At 54.8% G+C, this 21,658-nt stretch overlaps 3 protein-coding genes across 4 annotated transcripts in view; 1 reads left to right on the forward strand and 2 right to left on the reverse strand.

Annotated features, from left to right (window-relative positions):
* Positions 1 to 1,269, reverse strand: part of LOC125434937 (hematopoietic lineage cell-specific protein-like) — a 28,991-nt gene extending 27,722 nt beyond the window's left edge. For both annotated transcript variants that reach the window (XM_048500807.1, XM_048500806.1), the window contains exon 1: positions 1,193 to 1,269. The gene's annotated coding sequence lies outside the window, so the exon portion shown is untranslated. The remainder of the gene's footprint in view (positions 1 to 1,192) is intronic.
* Positions 1 to 21,658, forward strand: part of NME6 (NME/NM23 nucleoside diphosphate kinase 6) — a 581,226-nt gene that overhangs the window by 339,300 nt on the left and 220,268 nt on the right. The gene's annotated exons all lie outside the window — the stretch shown is intronic.
* GOLGB1 (golgin B1) overlaps positions 4,561 to 21,658 on the reverse strand; it is a 39,614-nt gene continuing 22,516 nt past the window's right edge. Inside the window, exons 10-19 of the mRNA XM_048500142.1 lie at positions 19,820 to 21,637; positions 16,345 to 18,235; positions 13,281 to 13,429; positions 11,990 to 12,089; positions 10,964 to 11,083; positions 9,273 to 9,428; positions 8,481 to 8,578; positions 7,643 to 7,777; positions 6,107 to 6,212; positions 4,561 to 5,646 (exon numbers count right to left, since the gene is read on the reverse strand). Of these exons, the coding sequence (XP_048356099.1) occupies positions 5,512 to 5,646; positions 6,107 to 6,212; positions 7,643 to 7,777; positions 8,481 to 8,578; positions 9,273 to 9,428; positions 10,964 to 11,083; positions 11,990 to 12,089; positions 13,281 to 13,429; positions 16,345 to 18,235; positions 19,820 to 21,637 (4,708 nt within the window). The 3' untranslated portion in view covers positions 4,561 to 5,511. The remainder of the gene's footprint in view (positions 5,647 to 6,106; positions 6,213 to 7,642; positions 7,778 to 8,480; positions 8,579 to 9,272; positions 9,429 to 10,963; positions 11,084 to 11,989; positions 12,090 to 13,280; positions 13,430 to 16,344; positions 18,236 to 19,819; positions 21,638 to 21,658) is intronic.

The following is a 21,658-nucleotide window of genomic DNA, read 5'->3' on the forward strand; positions in this document are numbered from 1 at the left end:
GTCAGCTGGATCAGACCAGAGTCCATCTAGTCCGGCACTCTGCTACTCGCAGTGGCCCCCCACGTGCCTTTAGGAGCTTTGCTTGTTTGATCCCTGTCCTCAGGCAGGACTAGAAGAGAAGAAGAATTTGGATTTATATCCCCCCTTTCTCTCCTGTAGGAGACTCAAAGGGGCTGACAATCTCCTTGCCCTTCCCCCCTCACAACAAACACCCTGTGAGGTGGGTGGGGCTGAGAGAACTGTGACTAGCCCAAGGTCACCCAGCTGGCGTGTGTGGGAGTGCACAGGCTAATCTGAATTCCCCAGATAAGCCTCCAGAACTCAAGTGGCAGAGCTGGGAATCAAACCCGGTTCCTCCAGATCAGAATTCACCTGCTCTTAGCCACTGCTCTTCGCCACTATGCCACTGCTGCTCCTAGACGAGACCAAAGTTCCTTGCCCAGATACTCTGGCTGTGCTCACCTGCCCTGCTCAGAAAAGAGAGATGACCAGTATTTGCTAAGTGGCTCGCCAGAGTTTAGTTTGCCAACCAGGGTGAGCAGCAGTGGCGTAGGAGGTTAAGAGCTCGTGTATCTAATCTGGAGGAACCGGGTTGGATTCCCCGCTCTGCCGCCTGAGCTGTGGAGGTTTATCTGGGGAGTTCAGATTAGCCTGTGCACTCCCACACACGCCAGCTGGGTGACCTTGGGCTAGTCACAGCTTCTCGGAGCTCTCTCAGCCCCACCTACCTCACAGGGTGTTTGTTGTGAGGGGGGAAGGGCAAGGAGATTGTCAGCCCCTTTGAGTCTCCTGCAGGAGAGAAAGGGGGGATATAAATCCAAACTCTTCTTCTTCTTCTACAACATGCGGGCCAAACAGGGATGTGCCATAGAAACGTACGCTACAACAGGAGGGCCCGACGGCCTCGCCCCACGTGGCCCAAGACGCGAAACCCACACCAGTGTGTGGGGAGAGGGCTGGAGAGCTCCTGCGGGGGTGTTAAAAAGGGTGTCGGCATCTCGTTCTTTCCATGCAGCTGTCCCCGACGGATAGGGCCCCTTGCCCCCAGCTGACTGTACCAACAGCCAACCGGATCTTCCGTCCCTTCCCACCAGCCCCTGGTGCCCTTGCTTGGGAAGGACCCCAAGACAGAAAGCCACACGTGCCCCCCTACCACGCCACACCGCAAAGCCATCCCCTTCTCATTCTGTACCTTGGATAGGAAACCTCACTCCACGGGCTCTCGCCTCTGCTGCAAAGGGAGAGCTGCACCCAAGTTCCTGTTTTAGCATCACCCGGCTCTCTCGTTTCCTGTAGGCCAGCCTCTTTGCAGAACTTCGCAGCAAAACCACCCACCCCCCACCCCCCATCACACACAAGGCTGGGCCAGGTCGAAACGGGAAGGCCCGAGAGTATCGCAGGGCGTGGGACGGGCTGTGTCATAAGGCCTGTCTTGCCCGTTGCAGGGCAACCATTCTGGTCGCCACATCTCAAAAAGGATATCAAAGAGATAGAAAAAGGGCAGAGAAGGGCAACAAGGATGATTGAGGGACTGGAGCACCTTCCTTATGAGGAGAGGCTGCAGTGTTTGGGGCTCTTTAGTTTGGAGAGGAGACGTCTGAGGGGGGATATGATTGAAGTCTGTAAAATGATGCATGGGGTAGAAAATGTTGACAGAGAGAAATTTTTCTCTTTCTCACAATGCTAGAACCAGGGGGCATCCATTGAAAATGCTGGGGGGAAGAATTAGGACTAATAAAAGGAAACACTTCTTCACGCAACGTGTTTGGAATATGCTGCCACAGGAGGTGGTGATGGCCACTCACCTGGATAGCTTTCAAAAGGGCTTGGACAGATTGATGGAGGAGAAGTCGATCTATGGCTACCAATCTTGATCCTCTTTGATCTGAGATTGCAAATGCCTTAGCAGACCAGGTGCTCAGGAGCAACAGCCGTAGAAGGCCATTGCTTTCACCTCCTGCAGGTGAGCTCCCAAAGGCACCTGGTGGGCCACTGCGAGTAGCAGAGAGCTGGACTAGATGGACTCTAGTCACAGCTTCTCGGAGCTCTCTCAGCCCCACCTACCTCACAGGGTGTTTGTTGTGGACTGTATGGGTCCCAATGATGTTAAGGGACCCTGCCAGCAGGGGGGGGGGAGGACGGGGGCATTATCGGCGGCTGGACACTCCAAAGGCCCGGCGGAACAATTTGGTCTTACAGGCCCTGCGAAATTCTCCAAGGTCCCGCAGGGCCCGGACAGCTGGTGGTAGTGTGTTCCACCAGGCCGGTGCCAGAGCCGTAAAGGCCCTGGCCCGTGTGGAGGCCAGCCGCGTCATCGAGGGGCCACGGATCTCCAGTAAATTCGCCTCTGTTGAATGGAGAGGACGCGCCGGGACATATGGGGTAATGCGGACCCGAAGGTCTTGCCTTTTGTACAATGTTTATGACATCTTATACAATGCTTTTGAGAATTTGTTACTAAGTACAGCCCCATTACGTTTCTTAGGTTGCCTAAGTGCCCTCATTGTATGTTTTGTTATTACCTTTATATCCAGTTGAATATTACTTAGAACATAATCACAATATATCTTTATGAATGATCTTTATGAACGGTGTATGAATTATCTATTGACTTTATGCTCAAACTAATTGCATATACCCATTAGTTCATTGCCTGGTGTCACTATATATACAGTCCATGTTTCCTAGGCTGGGCTGGCCTCAGAATTTTTATGAATGGAATGGCCTCAGGTGGAACGTGCAGAACAGCACCACGGAAGGTCGACAGAAGACGCGCAGCAAACAGGTCTGGTCGTGGTGAGACGTCTCCTAGAGGCCGGCTTGTCCCACTTCTTGTGTATTTATTTAGTAAAACATTTTTATGCTGCCTTTCTTTATGGCTCAAGGTGGCTCACCAGAACACTTGAAAACATTTTCTGCCCAAAGCCAAAAATCAAATAGCCAACCCCAAATCCCCCAGTAAAGAAGAAGAAGAGTTTGGATTTATACCCCACCTCTCTCCTGTAAGAAGACTCAAGGTGGCTTACAAGCTCCTTTCCCTTCCTCTCCCCACAACAGACACCTTGTGAGGCAGGTGGGGCTGAGAGATTTCCGAGAGGACTGTGACTGGCCCAAGGTCATCCAGCAGGAATGAAGGAGTGCGGAAACTGGCAGCTGTGAAAAAGGCAAACTCTATGCTGGGGATAATTAGGAAAGGAGTTCATAATAAAACTGCAAGGATTGTCATGCCCTTATATAAAGCCGTGGTGCAACCACAGAACTGTGTTCAGTTCTGGTCGCCACATCTCAAAAAGGATATCGAAGAGATAGAAAAAGGGCAGAGAAGGGCAACGAGGATGATTGAAGGATTGGAGCACCTTCCTTATGAGGAGAGGCTGCAGCGTTTGGGACTCTTTAGTTTGGAGAGGAGACGTCTGAGGGGGGATAGGATTGAAGTCTCTAAAATTATGCATGGGGTAGAAAATGTTGACAGAGATACATTTTTCTCTCTTTCTCACAATACTAGAACCAGGGGGCATCCATTGAAAATACTGGGGGGAAGAATTAGGACTAATCAAAGGAAACACTTCTTCACACAACGTGTGATTGGTGTTTGGAATATGCTGCCACAGGAGTGGGTGATGGCCACTCACCTGGATAGCTTTAAAAAGGGCTTGGACAGATTGATGGAGGAGAAGTCGATCTCTGGCTCCCAATCTTGATCCTCCTTGATCTGAGGTTGCAAATGCCTTAGCAGACCAGGTGCTCGGGAGCAGCAGGAGCAGAAGGCCATTGCTTTCCCATCCTGCGAGTGAGCTCCCAAAGGCACCTGGTGGGCCACTGTGAGTAGCAGAGGGCTGGACTAGATGGACTCTGGTCTGATCCAGCTGGCTTGTTCTTATGTTCTTATTTATTTAGTAAAACATTTTTATGCTGCCTTTCTTTGTGGCTCAAAGTGGCTCACCAGAACACTTGAAAACATTTTCTGCCCAATGCCAAAAATCAAATAGTCAACCCCAAATCCCTCAGTAAAGAAGAAGAAGAGTTTGGATTTATACCCCACCTCTCTCCTGTAAGAAGACTCAAGGTAGCTTACAAGCTCCTTTCCCTTCCTCTCCCCACAACAGACACCTTGTGAGGCAGGCGGGGCTGAGAGAGTTCAGAGAGAACTGTGACTGGCCCAAGGTCACCCAGCAGGAATGAAGGAGTGCGGAAACACATCTGGTTCCCCAGATAAGCCTCTGCCGCTGAGGTGGAGGAGTGGGGAACCAAACCCGGTTCTCCAGATTGGAATCCACCGGCTCTTAACCACGACACCACCCTGGCTCTCATGACAGCCACCCCACTAAGATTTCTACACCCGGCAAAGGAAGAGGGCTGCAGAAGGCTCCATGCCAGCTTTCTAAGTACAGCAGAAGTTTCCCAGAGGAGGTAAATTCCATGAGGAGGGCTAGGGGGGAACCTAAACCTGGACTGACAGGAAGAGGCCAGAGGCTGTGCTAGGGACAACAGGGGCGTCAGAATCAGGGACTTCTTGTGGATGCAGCAGAACTGGTCCCACAGACGACACCCACTCCAGACTCTCGGAAAATAATCTTTATTGCACAAAGTGGGATTTCGGGGGGGGGGGGGGGGGGGTCAGGGGGTGGGGTTTGGAAAATGAAAAGGAAGCCCACAGACAACATGTCCTGCAGGACACAAACAGGGGGCAGCCCCAAGTCACAGCTCGGGGGGACCCAAAAGGAAGAACCAAGACTACAGGAGAAGGACAAAAGTTCAAAGTTCATCCTGGAAAGAAGAGGCTTGGCTGAGCTACTGGGGCTCCCATCAGCCAAACGCTTTAACACCCCCCCCCCCTTCACCTGGTCTCCATTCAGTGCAAGGAACAGGTTCCGCAGCTCCCAGAGCCGGAAGCCACATCGCCTCCCTCCTCTCCTCCCCAGCATGCGAGAGAGACGTGCGTCTGCTGCTCCCGACCCTTCCATGTAGCCAGCCCGGACCCCAGGGGCCAAAATCAAGGAACCCAAAACCTCAGGTGCAAAAGAACAAGGCAAACGCCAACCAGGCTAAACTTGGTCCCCTTCCCAGAATCCCACGCGACGCCTGTGCCAATTCCGGACAGCGGGCGTCCTGTGCAGAATGCCGGAAATTCCTCTACGATCTGCAGGGGGCATCAAGTGGGGGAAGGGAAACTCCTCCCTTGCTTTTCCCGGCCAATTACCCTGAACTGTAAATTATCTTCACCCAAATTCAGTGTGCGCAGTCAACAGAAAACGGCGGCGCGGTTCTTTATGAACGTACGCGAGATCCAAGCTGTCCCGCCGCTGCCACCATGTGAGAGGCATCCCTGGGGCAGGGTCTCATTGGCAGGACAGGAGGGTCACCCCCGCCCCCCTCTGCCATCAGCCAGCTCTTGTAGAGCATTGGATGCCCCAAGGAACACCTGGGGGAGCTGCCTCCTCCAGCCTGACACGTCTCCCTGCAGGCAGAGCCCAAAGACACGGCCGACTTTCATGGGTCCAGAGGCTGCTGTTACAGGTGGCCCGTGAAGCAAAGGAGGAGGAGCACATGGATGGTGAGGAGGTAGACCGTGGCCAGCAGGGGCAGGCGTGTCCGAGAGCAGAAGAGGGAGCGGAGAAGGCGCCGGTGGCCACTGCTCTGCCGAGGCTGAGGAGAAAGCACAAGAAGAAGAGTTTGGATTTATATTTCCCCCTTTCTCTCCTGTAAGGAGACTCACAATCTCCTTTCCCTTCCTTCCCCCCCACAACAAACACCCTGTGAGGTGGGTGGGGCTGAGAGAACTCTGAAGAACTGTGACTGGCCCAAGGTCACCCAGCTGGCACGTGTTGGAGTGCACAAGCAAATCTGGTTCACCGGATAAGCCTCCACAGCTCAAGTGGCAGAGCGGGGAATCAAACCCGGTTCTCCAGATTAAAGAGCACCTGCTCTTAACCACTACACCACACTGACTCCCAAAGGTAGAGAAAGGTAGAGATTACGAGACAAGGGAAGGCCAGCAAGCGGGACAACTTTCCGTCATTCACACTGAAGCTTTTCAGGCACGAAGGTAATTAACACCACCTTGTAAAAACCTTTGACTGAGGTTGTGCATCCCAACCCCTCTTACCTTGCTGAAGGTGCCCTCCGCGGAGCCGACAAGCAGCGCGTGCTCAGGGGAGGGGGGCATGTCGATGCTGGTTTCCAAAGAATGCGCCCACTCGCTTGACTCCAACCTGTGCCGAGACAAATACAGATCAGCACCTTGGGACTCACAAGCAGCGGCACTCTGGCCAAGGAACGTCCCCGGCATTTGGCCGCAGGTCCTGCCTTTCCTTCCCAGCAGCCCAGCCCAGAACTCAAACCCTTGGGACACTTCTCCTGCTCTGCTCCAGAGCGAGGACAAAAGGTTTCATATCCCACAACCCACTGGAATGGCACACCTACAGGGTCAGAGGCTTGGGTAGCGAAAAGGCTAGATAGTAAGTTTTTTCCCCTTGAGCAAGGAAGAGCAGGACAGAGCCCAGGGTCCAGGGAAGGGGAGATTATAAATTCTCAGGATATGAGAAGAAATCTCTCTTTTTATTTATATTTTTATTTATTAGTTAGATTTTTCTACCGCCCCATCCCCAAGGGGCTCCGGGCGGGGTACAACATAAAAACTCAATACAGTTATAAATAGAGTTGCTAAAACCTTTAAAAACAGCAACAAGAATAATAAGAGGCGACCAACAAACCCCATTTTTAAAAATCCTCCCCAAGAGGGAGGGACGGCGAGTCCCATTAGATGAAAAAGGGCCCAGATGTAAAGAGCCAACGGGGGGGGAGGGGGGCACCTTCAGTGGCTGGTCCCTCCAAAGGCCCGGCGGAACAGCTCCGTCTTACGGGCCCTGCGGAACTCGCCAAGGTCCCGCAGGGCCCGGACAGATGGAGGAAGAGTGTTCCACCAGGCCGGGGCCAGAGCCGTAAAGGCCCTGGCCCGCGTGGAGGCCAGCCGCATCATTGAGGGGCCAGGGACCACCAGCAAATTGGCCTCCACCGAACCTTTTTCTTACTCACTTTCCTTGGATGGGCTCAACTCACAAAGGAAGATGAAGAGTTTGGGTTTATCCTCCCTTTCTCTCCTGTAAGGAGTCTCAAAGCGACTCACAAACTCCCTTTCCCTTCATCTCCACCCAGCAGGCACCTTGTGAGGCAGGTGGGGGGCAAGAGAGTTCGAAGAGAACCGTAAATGGCCCAAGGTCTCCCAGCAGGTATCACGCAGCCCAGTGCCAGGCAGAATCAACAAAGGTAATACACAATTACAAAACGCGTTGCATCCACCGCTTTTTATGTGCTTAAAAAGTGCATTTAACAATAAAGTGCATATATACAAATCAAACCAATGCTATAGCACTGTTGCACTTGGTTTGATTTGTATATATGCACTTTATTGTTTATGCACTTTTTAAGCACATAAAAAGTGGTGGATGCGACGCGTTTTGTAATTGTGTATTAGCTTTAACGTTGAATTAGTCGACTTTCTTATACTTCGTATCAGTGCCCGAGTGAAGCTTCTTAAGGCCATCCGGAGAATCTCCGAAGTTACTTTTGTGCAGAGCCTTAAGTACTTCATTGAGAAAGGGTGACGACGGGTGAGCCCAGCGGATCCCCTTGCCGCACTCACCTGCGGATATGATCCTGGGCTGCAGAAAAGGCCTCCTCGGCCGCCCGGCGCCGTTCCCGTTCCTCTTGCAGCAGCTCCTCCAGCTGCAGAAGGCCCTCCTTCGCAGAGCTCTCCTGCTCCTTAGCTGCCAACAGCCTGCAAACGGGACAGAGAGACCGTGAAAAGCTGGCCGGCCCTGCACAGCTCCGAATTCAGTATCTGGAGCAAGTCTGTACTTCAGTGCTCTGATTAAAGAGGCATGAATCGACAGGATGTGTTCTCTCCTGCCATCAAGGGAGCAGTACGGGGTGTGCAGATTCACATCTGGCCGAGAAGGGGCATTTGTCTTCACCCCCTGATATGTTAATGGATCTTTCCCTTTGTTTTCGTTTTCCTTTGATGCTTGTAACTGTAGATAACTAGGAGCGAACCGGGCGCCTTCCCAGCGGGAGGGGGTGGCAGGTGGCTGAGAACTATCACTGCGCTGGCCTTGAGATGCTCGACTCCCAAACAACTCTCTTTCCATTGTGGTATTCTCACAATCCATGGGAAACTGGGAGATGGGGGGGATTTATAGCAGGAACTCTGAGGGGATAAAGGCAAATGTATTTTCGTAGTCTGGCAGAACTGGCTTTCTGAAAGCCAGGTACTAGCTCTTTATCAATAAAGACTTCTGATCCAGCATCCAGAGTCCGCTTATTGGCTTCAGTCAATACAGGAATACAGAATAACTGGATGAAGTGGGGGACTGTGATTTGAATTAGCAGCCAAGGACTGGCAGTTACTCCAGATTGCTTGATGCGAGAGCATGAAGGTGCGATGTTGCGTTTCTGGATGGGAACAACTGAGAGCGACTCACCTCATCTGCAGCTCCTGTAACTCTGGGGTGTAGCTTTCCCTCGGATGTTCACTTATTTCCTGTGGGGCTCCTGGGGCAGCGTCTGTTGAGAGGGATCCCTGGGGGCAGAACACATGCATTTCAGCAAGGCACTGGCCACCCCCCACAATGGGAGCCTGTTGTCAGGGGGATTGAATCTAGGGGATTGAGATGCATGCCTACCACTCTGTAACTGCTTAACGTTACAAATCAATGCTGCTGAAAAATATATATAACCAGCCTGCTCTATGTTACCACTGCCATCTGGGGCATCCTTTCCTTGATCTTTACTTTACGGCTTCACAAGCTTTGGAGATAACTAGGCTTTCCCCTGACACTCTGCTCACATGAGAAACGGAATGGCATGTGTTTCCACACTCCTACATTCCTGCTGGGTGACCTTGGGCCAGACACAGTTCTCTCAGAACTCCCTCAGCCCCACCTCCCTCACCAGGTGTCTGTTGTGGGGAGAGGAAGGGAAAGGATGGCCCTGATGGTCTCTTCCAACTCCATGATTCTAAGAGTCTGATTCAGCAGAAGGCAACGCTGTGTGTGTTCACATGTGAAATGCAGAGGATACCTGGACCCAGATCATCTGTCCACCAGACAGGCCTTCTGCAAACACATCGTAACAGGTGGGCTCTGGACCCCTCCCTCCCCTATATCAATCTGGGGAGAGACAGAGCCATCCACACCACCCCAGGTTCTTCTGGGAACTGCATCTATAAGCCCCCCGAAAAAGAAAGGGCAATTCCACCCCCTCCCCGGCCTTACTGTGGCCTTTCCGGGAGGCGGCTGCTGCAGCTGCTTCTCCAGCGACGCACAGTGGGCCAAGACGTCGCTGTAGCGTTGCTGACTCTCCTGCAGGCTCCGGCTGCTTCCCCTCAGCTGGAGGGAGAGGGCATTCTTCTCTTCAAAGACCTGCGAGAGCTGAAGAGAGGACAAGGGGGTGGGGGTTGAGAGAGCCTCAGCCAGGATTTTAGATGCCCCAAATGACAGAGTGTACATCACACTGGGGGGTGGGGTGGGGTGGGGTGAGACAGCCAAGGTTATGAGAATGACCTCCTCTACAGCAGGGCCTCTTTGGTGGTGGGCTCACTATAATCTACAGCTGCAGGAATAGAATCCAATGACCCGGCACACAATTTAGCATCCCAGTTCTTTTAAAAATAACTAGCGGGGCCCGGCCACGCGTTGCTGTGGCTTATTGTGGTGAAATGGGAAAGGAATAGTAGCAGCCAATCAATTGCAGAGGCCAGCAGTACGTGCTCATGCAAACACGCAGCCCGATACTGTGCGATGTCATTGATGTGTGTGCCCGCATTCCTTGGGGGTGGGGGGAATGGAAAGGCACCCCTCCCACACATCTAGGCTGGCTGGTCATGATCCTTTACCTGGCAGTAAGTTTGGTTGGTGGCAATGGGTGCCGCTTCTGAGGAAACCCTCTGAGGGGCGCGACGCAGCCATTCAAGGTATGTCACAGTTGCTGTACCGAGCTTACTCCTGAGTAATGCGTGCCTGGTCTTAACTATAACCGCAGTATTCAGGGAATCTAGGGTGCCTGGCCCCTCCCTCCCATCCCTTGCATGTTGCCCCTCACTCTCTCCCCTCCCTCACTTCTCTTCCCTTGCATGCCACCCCTCCCCCTCCCTGCCTTCCCTTTCCCTCCACTAGGGTGGGTGGGTCATATCAAGATGCTGGGCCCCCTGCCTCCCCTCCCTTGCATGCCACCCCTCACTGTCTCCCCTCTCTCACTTCTCCTCCCTTGCATGCCTCCCCCTCCGTCCCTTTCCTTCCCTCTCTTCCCTTGCATGCCAACCCTCCCCCTCCCTCCCTTCCCTTTCCCTCTGCTAGGGTGTGTGGGTCATATCAAGATGCTGGGCCCCCTCCCTCCCCTCCCTTGCACGCCACCCCTCCCTCTCTCCCCTCCCTCCCTCTCTTCCCTTGCATGCCACCCCTCCCCCTCCCGCCCTTCCCTCTCCCTCGTGTGTATGTGTTTTACTTCCACTCGAGTTACTGCCTATGTACTGTTTCCACTGCTCCTAACTGGCTGTCTGAGTGAACATTCTAAGCAGCACGAACATGCTAAGGGTGACAGTTACACACAGGCAGCTGCATGTCCTTCACCAGGGAGCGCCAGGAAAAAGGCGTTTTACCTGGGCCAGGTGTGAAATTTCAGGTATGTGAACATCTAAAAACACTCTCGCCTGGCTGACTACAGTGGCTGGAGATTTTCAGAGGAATTGGCCCAGCAGTTACTGAGGTGTACTGTCATCAACAAAAACACTGTTAGCTTTTTATATATATAGATAAAGTGTGCAATTCAGGCCTTCCCTGGCACGGAAAGTGACTTGGCAACACAAACCGTCTCAAGAAAGGAACAGGCTTGATGGTGACATACAGCCCGCTTAAAGACCACCCCACCGCCAGCTTCAGAAATGCCACCCACGACCCATCGAGCGCACCTTGCTGTTCAGCCGCTGGATGCGCATCTCCTTCTGGTGCATCTCCGTCAAGCTGCTCTTGAGTTGGGCCTGGAGACGGGTCGTCTCTGCCTCCCAGCCTGACGCAGCCTCCGGGGAAGCCTGCAGGAGGGAGAGAGAGCTCAGCCACAGCCGCGCGAGGCCACCCCTCCAGGTCACAAGGCCCCACGGGCGCTGCCAGGACCACCCAGACAAGGTCACTTCCTCCTGATGCCTTAACAGTCCAGGTGCTCGGGAGCAACAGCCGCAGAAGGCCATTGCTCTCACATCCTGCCTGTGAGCTCCCAAAGGCACCTGGTGGGCCACTGCGAGTAGCAGAGAGCTGGACTAGATGGACTCTGGTCTGATCCAGCAGGCTCTTTCTTATGTTCTTATGAGCTGCATTGTAGCAGCCCTGGATTTCCTTGGTGGTCTTCCATCCAAGTACTAACCGGGGCCGAGCCTGCGGAACAGGCTATCCTGTGATATCTAGGTCAGGACTTTAACAAGAGTCTGTCTGTCTGTCTGTCTGTCTGTCTGTCTGTCTGTCTGTCTGTCTGGATGGATGGATGGATGGATGGATGGATGGATGGATGGATGGATGGACGGACGTACATACGTACGCACTATTGTTATTACTAGGATTTATTCTCTACCCTTTACAATGCTCTCAGGGTAGAAAATGAATCACCCTGAACAATAACCAAGCAACGATAACACACAGGACAGTTTCCCAACAGAGGTCGCATGCCAAAGGGCAACTCTTAAGAAAACATCCATGCTCAGTTCATGGGCTGGCGCAGCCTCGAACAGGCTGAACCGAAAGATCATAGAGTTGGAAGAGACCACAAGGGCCATCCAGTCCAACCCCTGCACGCACGCACGCACGCACGCACGCACAGCCACGTAGGAACATGCAGATGATGCGACAGCCATCTCAGCCAGTCGCCAGCCCCCTCCACCATCACCATCCCAGCCACAGGGACCCTCTTGCACCTCTGCAAGCCCCCCCCCCCCCCCCCGCATCACCTCTCTTTGGAGCTGCTCCACCTCCACGGAGGGAACACCGGGTCTCGTCTCCCTCACAGCCGCCTGCGCGTGGCTCAGCTCTTCCGCCGCCCTCTCCTCCCTGAGGACACACCCAAAGAGAGAAGCTCACGTAAGATGCGCTCTACTGCATCAGGCCGGGGGCTCATCCCATCCAGGATCCTGTTTAACACTCGGCCCAACCAGTCGCAAGGGATGGCCAGGAAACAGGGCACGGAGGGCGAGGCGTGGGTGCAGAGAGCCAGCGTGGCATAGTGGTTAAAAGCAGGTGCACTCTAATCTGGAGGAACCGGGTTTGATTCCTCGCTCTGCCACTTGAGCTGTGGAGGCTTATCTGGGGAATTCAGATTAGCCTGTGCACTCCCCCACACACCAGCTGGGTGACCTTGTCAGCCCCTTTGAGTCTCCTTACAGGAGAGAAAGGGGGGGATATAAATCCAAACTCTTCTTCTTCTTCTCTTGATGTGGTGCCCAAAGATTCAGAGGTTGCTACCTCTGAACATGGAGATTCCCTTCACTCAAGAAAGATGTTAACCCTTCATGGACCTGCATTCCAGGCACCTGCCTGGCCTCCTCCTGAAACCATCGGTGCCCGCAGGCAGGGAACACCAGTTTCATTATCAGTCCTGCTGTCTATCAACTTCTTCGGGTGCCCCCAAGTTCTCATATTTTGGGAGAAGTAGGGAAACTCCCCCCACCCTGCATGGAGCAGCAGTGGCATAGGAGGTTAAGAGCTTGTGTATCTAATCTGGAGGAACCGGGTTTGATTCCCTGCTCTGCCGCCTGAGCTGTGGAGGCTTATCTGGGGAATTCAGATTAGTCTGTGCACCCCCACATACGCCAGCTGGGTGACCTTGGGCTAGTCACAGCTTCTCGGAGCTCTCTCAGCCCCACCTACCTCACAGGGTGTTTGTTGTGAGGGGGGAAGGGCAAGGAGATTGTCAGCCCCTTTGAGTCTCCTGCAGGAGAGAAAGGGGGGATCTAAATCCAAAAACTCTTCATGTACTTTTGCAAACCTCTTCATGTTCCCCATTAATCATCTTTTGTGAACTGAAAAACCCCAGGGTTCTCCTCATGGGAAAGACTTGCCAGCGCGGGACGAGGGTCCGGTTCCGCCCAAGGCAGCTTCACGGGCGATCATGTGTGCGCACGGACGCGTATGCCCTTGATTCCACAATGCCTTGCTACTCCGCTGGAAGTGTTCCCCTACCCACCCCATGGCAGCAAACTAAACCAAACCGGTGGAATTCCGGCCCAGGAGGAGAGCTCCCACCTGAGTTGCTGCATCTCTTGCCTCATCTGCTCCTGCAGATGCTGCTGCCGCTCCGCCTCTCGCTTCTGCTCCTCCAGCTGGGCCTCGAGACGCGCCAGCTCGGCTGCATCCACCCCTGCCTGCTGCTGGAGGCTCTTCAGTTCTGCCAGCTTGGGACACACAGAAAGAGCAAGTCACAACTGCCCTGCTGGGGGCCGCACAAGGACGGGCGCGCGGGGATGCTGGCGAGGGTCTCAGCCTGAAGCCCTTCTGCAACTGAGGCATGGCAAGGTGGTCCAGTACCTATTGTATGGTATCCCTGTTTGGATCCAAGCTTGGCAGAAGAACCTGGAGCATATCCAATCAAACTTCCTATATAAGATATTTGGCACCCCACATTGTGTCCCTTAATGGTGCGCTCTGTCTGGAATCAGGGCAACATCTATTAGAAACTAGGGCATGGGCTGTAACATTCAAGTTTTGGCTGCGTCTCTGCTTCTGCACAGATCCAAAAAGTTTATCTTTGCTAGAAATGAGGGCGCTTCAGCTTTCGAAGTGGTGCCTCCATATTGAAAAAAAAATCTTCTCCTTGGGTTTCTCATGGGAGTCTCTTCATATGCTTACCGCCACGGAAATTTGCCATCATCTAAAGATCAGACTGTATGACCAGGAATACCAATCTCTCCTGAGTGCTGCACAAAGCTCCTGTTCCCCTCTATACTTTGGGATCACACCCCCGAAATCTAGCCCTGCTGTATATTTAGAACAGCTTGTTAATTATAAGTGCAGATGGGTCATGACAAGAGCAAGGTGCAATTCATTCCCCTCTGTCTATCTTCAAGGTCGTTTCCTTAACATCCCACAAAGTGAGCACTGTTGTCGGTACTGTCCCAACGCTATGGACTCAAACCCTCATATCCTGCTTTACTGTTCGAGGTATAATGATATTAGAACCGATCTGGGAGCTTTACTACCTCTAGAATTTATGTTTCTCTCAGACAAACTAAAAGTGTCTAAGCTATTGAACAGTCCTAATGCAGAAATTTCTGAAGCAGTTGCCACATTTTTAATCCGTGTTCTACATAATATGTAACAATGATCCTGTTTTTGTATTTGAAATGTATGGTACTTCTGGTTTATGCCTAATAAAGGTTTTTGGATTGGATTGGAACTGAGGCATGGGCCAGGAAGCCCGTCGGATGAGAGCCACAAGATTTGGCCTCTCTGCCGACGTGGCTCCTCCCACTCTTCTCCCAAGCCCACCGCAAATTCTCTTCTCTTGCTCTCCCCTGGGGAGAAACGAGGCACAAGATTCGAGCCCTTACGGTTGCAACTGCAGACTCAAGAGCACGAGGCGCCCCTTGGTGAAAATCACGGAAGAGACCAAGAAGGCAGGCTCTATCACCCAATGGGGAGTTACATCCTGTGCGACTTATAGAAAGGACGTGGCCACATGCGTGGCTGCTTCTTTAATCACTAGCTAATCTAAAGTGTCAGTGTGGCATCAAGGCAAGATTGTCTGATGAGGATTTGGGAGACGCAGGCTCTAGCCCAGGGGTCTGCAACCTGTGGCTCTCCAGGTGTTCATGGACTACAATTCCCATCAGCCCCTGCCAGCATGGCCAATTGTAGTCCATGAACATCTGGAGAGCCACAGGTTGCAGACCCCTGGTCTATACTGAATAAAGCCAAAATACCCCAGTAAATACGCTCATGTTTTCTGTCAATTCAGATCGTAACCCTCTGTTCAAAGAACGAGATTCTGCTCCAGCTGAGTGACTTTGGGACAAAGTCCGAAAGAACTCCTAAGGTAGGGGACAATTTGCATGCTGGCCCAGCTCCTGAAAGGCTAGCCCAGCAGTGGCTTTCTTGCTCCCCCCCCCCCCCGCCCTTGCACCTGGATGCAGAAAAGGAACACGGTTCTCCTAGAGCTGCCGCACAAAAAGAGCACCAACTGCCCACTAACAGTCTAAAACACATGAAACATCTATTTTGAAAAACATCTGCAATTACATAGAAGAAACGTACCAGAAACCAGAAAAGCTGACACATGCGCTCTTTGAAACATGAATGCAAGAGGTATCCTTGTCTCCTTCAGATAAATAAACGTCAGCGGGTTCTCTCTAGCAGGCTCAAGAAGAGAAGAAGAAGAGTTTGGATTTATACCCCACCTTTCTCTCCTGTCAGGAGAATCAAAGTGGTTTACAAGCTCCTTTCCCTTCCTCTCCCCACAACAGACACCTTGTGAGGTAGGTGGGGCTGAGAGAGTTTCGAAGAGCTGTGGCTAGCCCAGGGTCACCCAGCAGGAATGTAGGAGTGCGGAAACACATCTGGTTCACCAGATAAGCCTCTGCCACTCAGCTGGAGGAGTGGGGAATCAAACCCGGTTCTCCAGATTAGAATCCACCTGCAGCAGTGGCGTAGTTGCTAAGAGCAGGTGCACTCTGATCTGGAGGAACCGGGTTTGATTCCCAGCTCTGCCGCCTGAGCTGTGGAGGCTTATCTGGGGAATTCAGATTAGCCTGTAGACTCCCACACACGCCAGCTGGGTGACCTTGGGCTAGTCACAGCTTCTCGGAGCTCTCTCAGCCCCACCCACCTCACAGGGTGTTTGTTGTGAGGGGGGAAGGGCAAGGAGATTGTCAGCCCCTTTGAGTCTCCGTACAGGAGAGAAAGGGGGGATATAAATCCAAACTCCTCCTCCTCCTCCTCTTAACCACTACACCACGCTGGCTCTCAATGCAAGTTCATAGCACCCAGTGTGCCTCTTATTGGGAAACTGGGGTCTTCATCTATTCATTGGATGGGTGCCTTCACACAAGGAAGACAGAAGATCGCTTTATGCCTGAGAAAATGAATATTCATCTGAAGAAGACAACGTGAAAAGCCCCGCCAGCTGTATTATTATATCTGTTTCATATGACTTTCTTGGCCGCTGAATCACCCTGCTGGCTCATGTTCATTTTGCAGTCTACTAAGATTCCCAGATCCCTTTCGCATGCGGTATTGTCAAGCCAAACATGCAGTTTCCCGCTCAGCCACATGAGGTACGCTGAGGGACCTTCTGATAAGATTGCCAACTCACCAGCCGTTCCCGGTCACTCTGCAAGGAGGACAAGGCCCTCTTGAGGCTCTGCGCTTCTGCGATGCCGGCCGAAGAGCCGGGAGTCGTCTGCAGCTGGGCTTCGTGCTCCCGGTGGCTTCTGTCCAGCTGGCTCAGCAGGTGGTCTCGCTCGTCCTGGAGGCTCGCCATGGCCTTGGAGAAGGCTTCCACTTGGCCAGAGGCCCCCTCGAGCTCCGAGGTCAGGTGGAGGAGCTCCAAGTCTCTGGCCTGAAGCTGCTGGGCGAGCTTCTCCCGCTGGGCACGGAGATGCTTTCCCTCCCCAGAGTCCCGGAGGGCGGCCAGCTCAGAGGCCAGCGCCGCCCGCTCCTCGGCCAGAGCCTTCAGCTCCCCCTGCAGCGCCGCATTCTGCTCCTGCAGGCTCCGGACCAGCGCCCGCTGCTCTTCCAAGTCGCCGGCGTACTTCTTGTCTACGGCGCACAGCTCTTCGTTGGCCTGGTCCCAGCTATCCTGCAGGGAGCTCATGGCCTTCCCGAAGGACTGGAGCTGGGCCTTCAGGTCTTGGTTCTCCTCAGTGGCGGCCAGGAGGCTCTGCTCCGTCTCCAGCAGGTCCTTGGCCAGCTCGGCCACCCGCTCTTCGGCCGTCTCGGTCTCGTTGCGCATGAGCCCGGCGTCGTGGCGCAGGCTCTTCAGCTCCTCCTTCATCCGGGCTTCCGCCTCTTGCAGCTGCTGGGTCGTGGCCTGCCGGACGAGGCCCAGCTCCTCCTCGAGTTCAGCCACCTGCTGCCGGGCAAGGGAGAGCTGGCCGCTCAGCTCCTGGGCCTCGTCCGCTTGGGCCTGCAGCTCCCCCACCTCCGCTTGCAGCTGGGAGAGGGAACTCAACAGGCCCTTCACCTCCTGCTCCAGCTGGTGTTTGCTCTGACTCAGGGCCTCCGCGGAGCGCTGCGACTCCTGCAGCAGGCCCTCCGCCGCGGCCTTCTCTTTCTCCAGGGCCTGGATGCGACCCAGCTGCACCCGGGAGAGCTGCTTCTGCTGGCTGTCCTTGATGGAGATGAGCTGGTTGAGATCTTCCCGGTAGCGCGTCAGCTCCGCGTCCAGCTTGGCGTTCTCGGCGTGGAGGTCGTCCACCCGGCCGTGGAGGCCCCGGATCTCCTCCCGCAGGCCGTTGTTCTCGGCCGCCGCCTCCTGGATGAGCTGGTCTTTCTCTAGCATGCCGGACAAGTGGCGCTGCTCCAGCTGCTGGTAGTCCCCTAGGACCCGGTCCCGGTCGTCCTGCAGGGAGGACATGGACTTGGTGAAGGAGTCCAGCTGGGCCTTGTGCTTCCTGCTCTCCTCCTGGACGCCCTTGAGCTTCTCCAGGAGACGATCCGCCTTCTCCAGAGCTCTCCTCCTCTCGTCTTCCAAGGCTGCACGCTCCTCGGCCCCCGTGGCCACCCTGTTCTCCATCTCTTTCAGCGCCTCCTCGTGTCGCTGCTGGGACGCCGACAGGGCTGCTGCGACAGCTTCCTCCCTGGCAGCCAGGAGGCCGATCATCTTCTGTTCCTGGCTGCTGATCTCCTCGTGGAGCTTGTCTGTCAACTCCTTGGAGGAGCGCAGATCCCGCTCCAGCTGCTCCTGGCGGAATCTGCACTCCCGGAGGTCGGCCTCTTGACGCTTCGCCACCTTCTCCGTTTCTTCCCGCGCCTCCTGGCACTCGGCGAGGGAACGCTGGACTCCAGCCAGCTGCTCTCTCAGGCCCTGCAGCTCCGACGCCTGCTTCTGGAGCCGGTTCTGGGAGTCGCTGAACGACTGCCGTAGCTCCCCGAGCTGGAGCGCGAGACCCGTGTTCTCCTTCTTGAGAAGTTCTGCTTCTTCCTGCAGTCGCTGAAGCTCCTTCTTGAAATTGGCCTCAGAGGCCAACTTGCTGTTTTCCAGGCTGCGAGAAAAAAAGAGGGCAGAATTAGGCACAGCCCCACCTCCCAGGCACAAGCCATCCCCCAGAAGCCACCACTCCTGGAAGCCATTCCAAGGAATCCTGGGAGGTGGAACGACAGCCCAAGATCAGTCGAGGTGCTTCGGCTCCCACGTATCGTAAGAACATCAGAAGAGCCTTGTCAGATCAGAGCCAGGGGTCTCCAACCTGCGGCTCTCCAGATGTTCATGGTGTACAAATCCCATCAGCCCTGTCAGCCAATTGGCCCATGCTGGCAGGGGCTGATGGGAATTGTAATCCGTGAACATCTGGAGAGCCGCAAGTTGCAGAACCCCTGGATCAGACCATCTAGCCCAGCATCCTTTCTTACACAGTGGCCAGCCAGTTCCTCTGGAGGGCCAATAACTCGCTTTTTGACTTGATCAGAAGCAGCAGCACAGACTGTACTCTCTGAGACCAAGGAAAAAGGCAAGTGAGAAAAAGGAGAGCTCTCTGGGCTTTTTGTGGGGGGGTTATTTTTAAAGCTCAATCCTTATCTGATGTGTGTGTTTTTTGAGGGCTTGGGGAAGAAGAAGAAGAAGAAGAAGAAGAAGAAGAAGAAGAAGAAGAAGAAGAAGAAGAAGAAGAAGAAGAGAAGGAGGAGGAGTTTGGATTTATATCCCCCCTTTCTCTCTTGTAGGAGACTCAAAGGGGCTCACAATCTCCTTGCCCTTCCCCCCTCACAACAAACACCCTGTGAAGTAGGTGGGGCTGAGAGAGCTCAGAAGAGCTGTGACCAGCCCAAGGTCACCCAGCTGGCATGTGTGGGAGTGTACAGGCTAATCTGAATTCCCCAGATAAGTCCCGGCCTCGGAGACCTGCTTTTATAAGCACTGAGGCCGAGGGGTGGAGCTTGGGGAGCAGGAAGGGGTGGGACTTCCTGCTCCCCAAGCCCCACCCCCGGCCTCAATGCTTATAAAAGTAGGTCTCCGAGGCTGGGACTGCAGTCTCTTCTGGACTGCAGGCTGCCAGCTGGGAGCCCAGCCAGCAGGAGGGAGGGAAGGAAGGGGAACCCCGGGTGGGGTTAAGGGTGCTTGGAGGCAGCAGGAAGTCCTGCTGCCTCGTCAGTGGGATTTTGCCACGCCTGGAGCCAGCACGGAGCCGGATCGAGGCACGCCCTTGAAAACAATCCAGGGGCAAGCAGGGACTTCTCTCTCACAATCCCCGGTCACATGGGGCCACGCCGATTTTTGCACCACATGACCAGAAGAGTGGCGCCCGGGGACAAGGGGTACCCCTTGTCCCTAGGTAGATACGCCACTGGTGTTTACTTAAGTCTTTGCCTACTAAAAAATTATGTCTCTTTTTAAATGACATTAGCTCAAAAAAGTTTTCTGTTTGTTCTGCTGGCAAAATACCAGTCAATGAGGCTTTCACTTTCAGGGATCTGAGTTCAGGATACACATTATTATTATTATTTTATTAGACTTTTATACCGCCCCATCCCCGAAGGGCTCTGGGGCGGTATACATCTAGATTGGGTGCAAACAGAACATCGCTGTCTAGGCAGGCCCAGTCACCCCTCTCCTTCCTCTCACCCCCTCTTACCTGGTGACCTGAATCCGCAGCTCCTCCACCTGGGCGACCGCTTGCTTCACCTGGTCCTCCAAAGCAGCGCAGGCCCTCTCCTTGGCCTGCACCTGTTGCTCCTTCTTCTCAATGGCCTCGCTGAACTTCTTCTCCCACTCCCGGGACTGGTCAATCACCCGGTCCCGGTCGTCCTGCAGGGAGGACATGCTCCGAGTGAAGGCTGCCAGCTGGGCCAGCGCCTGGTTCAGGCTGCCTTGCAGCTGCGTGGCTTCTTGGGCCTTCTGGGCCAGCGCTTCCTGGAGACCACGCGCCACCCCTGCTGAGAGGGACCGCTCCTTCTGCTGGGCCTCCAGCTTCTCCTCCAGGTTCCGGAGCTCCTTGGCGTGCTTGCCTTTCTCTTCCACCAGCCGCCGCTCAAGCTCCTCATCCTGTCGCCTCAGCTGCGCCCTGAGCTGCTCCTTGCTGGCCTGGAGCTCCTCTTTGGTCTTCAGGCTCTCGGCCAAGACTCGGGCGGCCTCGCTCTGAGTGTCGTCCAGCAGGACTCGGCAGGAGCTCAGCTCAGCCTGGACCTTCTTGGTGTCATCTCCCGCCTTGGCCAAGCTCCTCCTGGCGGCTTCCAGCTCCTTCTGAGACTCGCTCTGGACAAACTCCAGGGCCTTGATGGTCCTCTCCAAGCTGCTGATCTTCTCCTGGCTCTTGATGCAGTCCTTCTGCAGCTGCCTCACCTCCTGCTGCTTCGCCTTCAGCAGCTCCTGCAGCTCTTTCGCCTGCGTTCTGCCGCTGCCCCCCTTCCAGGCGCTCCTCAGCTTCTCCACGTGCTCCTTCTTCTCTGCCACCGCATCCGCCTTCTCCCTCGCCAGGCGCCTCTTCTCGTCCTCCAGCTGGCCCAGCGCTCCTCGGAGGGCCTCCGCCTCATCGAGAAGCTGCCGGTTCCGGCCGCGGAGCTCCGCCACATCTTGCTGGTAGTTGCCGATGCTCCCGTTCAGCTCCGCCAGCTGGTTCATCAGCCTCTCCTCCAGGTCGTCCTTCTCGGCTTCCAGGGCTTCCTTCAACCCCGCCATGCTGGCGAGCTGCTCTTCCGCCTGCTGGTGGGCCCGCTCCAGCCCAAGGGCTCTTTCCTGCAGCGCAGCGAGTTCTTGGGCTTTCGCAGCCAGCTCCTCCTCCAAGCCTCTCTTCTCCTCTGCCAGGACCTTCACGTCCACCAGGACCCGGTCCAGCTTCTCCGCTTCCACCCTCCTCATCAGCTCCAGTTGCTCGACCCGCCGGGTGAGCTGTGCCACTTGTTGGATGTACCCGTTTATGTCGTCGCGGGAAGGGCCCGCCTTGCCCTCTTCTTCCTCCGCAGCTAGGTTCACGGCAGCCAGCTCTGGAGCTTCAGGCGCTTCGCCCGAGTCCACTTTGCCTTCAGAAGCCTCTGAGGCCTCCCCCAGGGAGGAAGGGGCAGCCTCTCTTTGCACCAAGATCTCCCCCGGCACGTCGCCTCTCCCCGCCTCTTCCGCCTGGCCCCGCAGCTTCTCCTTCAACCCGCAGATCTCCCGGCTCAGAGAGTCCTTCTCGGCCGCCAGGGCTTCCAGCTGCCTGGAAAGAGCCTGCCCGCTCTCCTTGGCGCTCTCCAGCTCTGCTCGGAGGCGGGCGCTCATCTCTTCCTCCTGTGCCGGGCCCCCCTCTGGGGGAAGCGCCTCGGCCCTCAGCCGCTCGTTCTCCTCCTCCAGCTCTAGGATCTTCTGTTGCTTGGACTTGGCAAACTTTCGCATCTTCTCCCTCATCCCCTCCATCTCGCGCTCGGCCCCCTGCAGCCGCTCCTCCAGGCCTCTCTTCTCCGCCTCCCCCACGCCCCTTCCAGCTTCGTGGAAGAGG

The sequence above is a fragment of the Sphaerodactylus townsendi genome, linkage group LG06, assembly GCF_021028975.2.
Source record: "Sphaerodactylus townsendi isolate TG3544 linkage group LG06, MPM_Stown_v2.3, whole genome shotgun sequence".
Taxonomy (NCBI): Eukaryota; Metazoa; Chordata; class Lepidosauria; order Squamata; family Sphaerodactylidae; genus Sphaerodactylus; species Sphaerodactylus townsendi.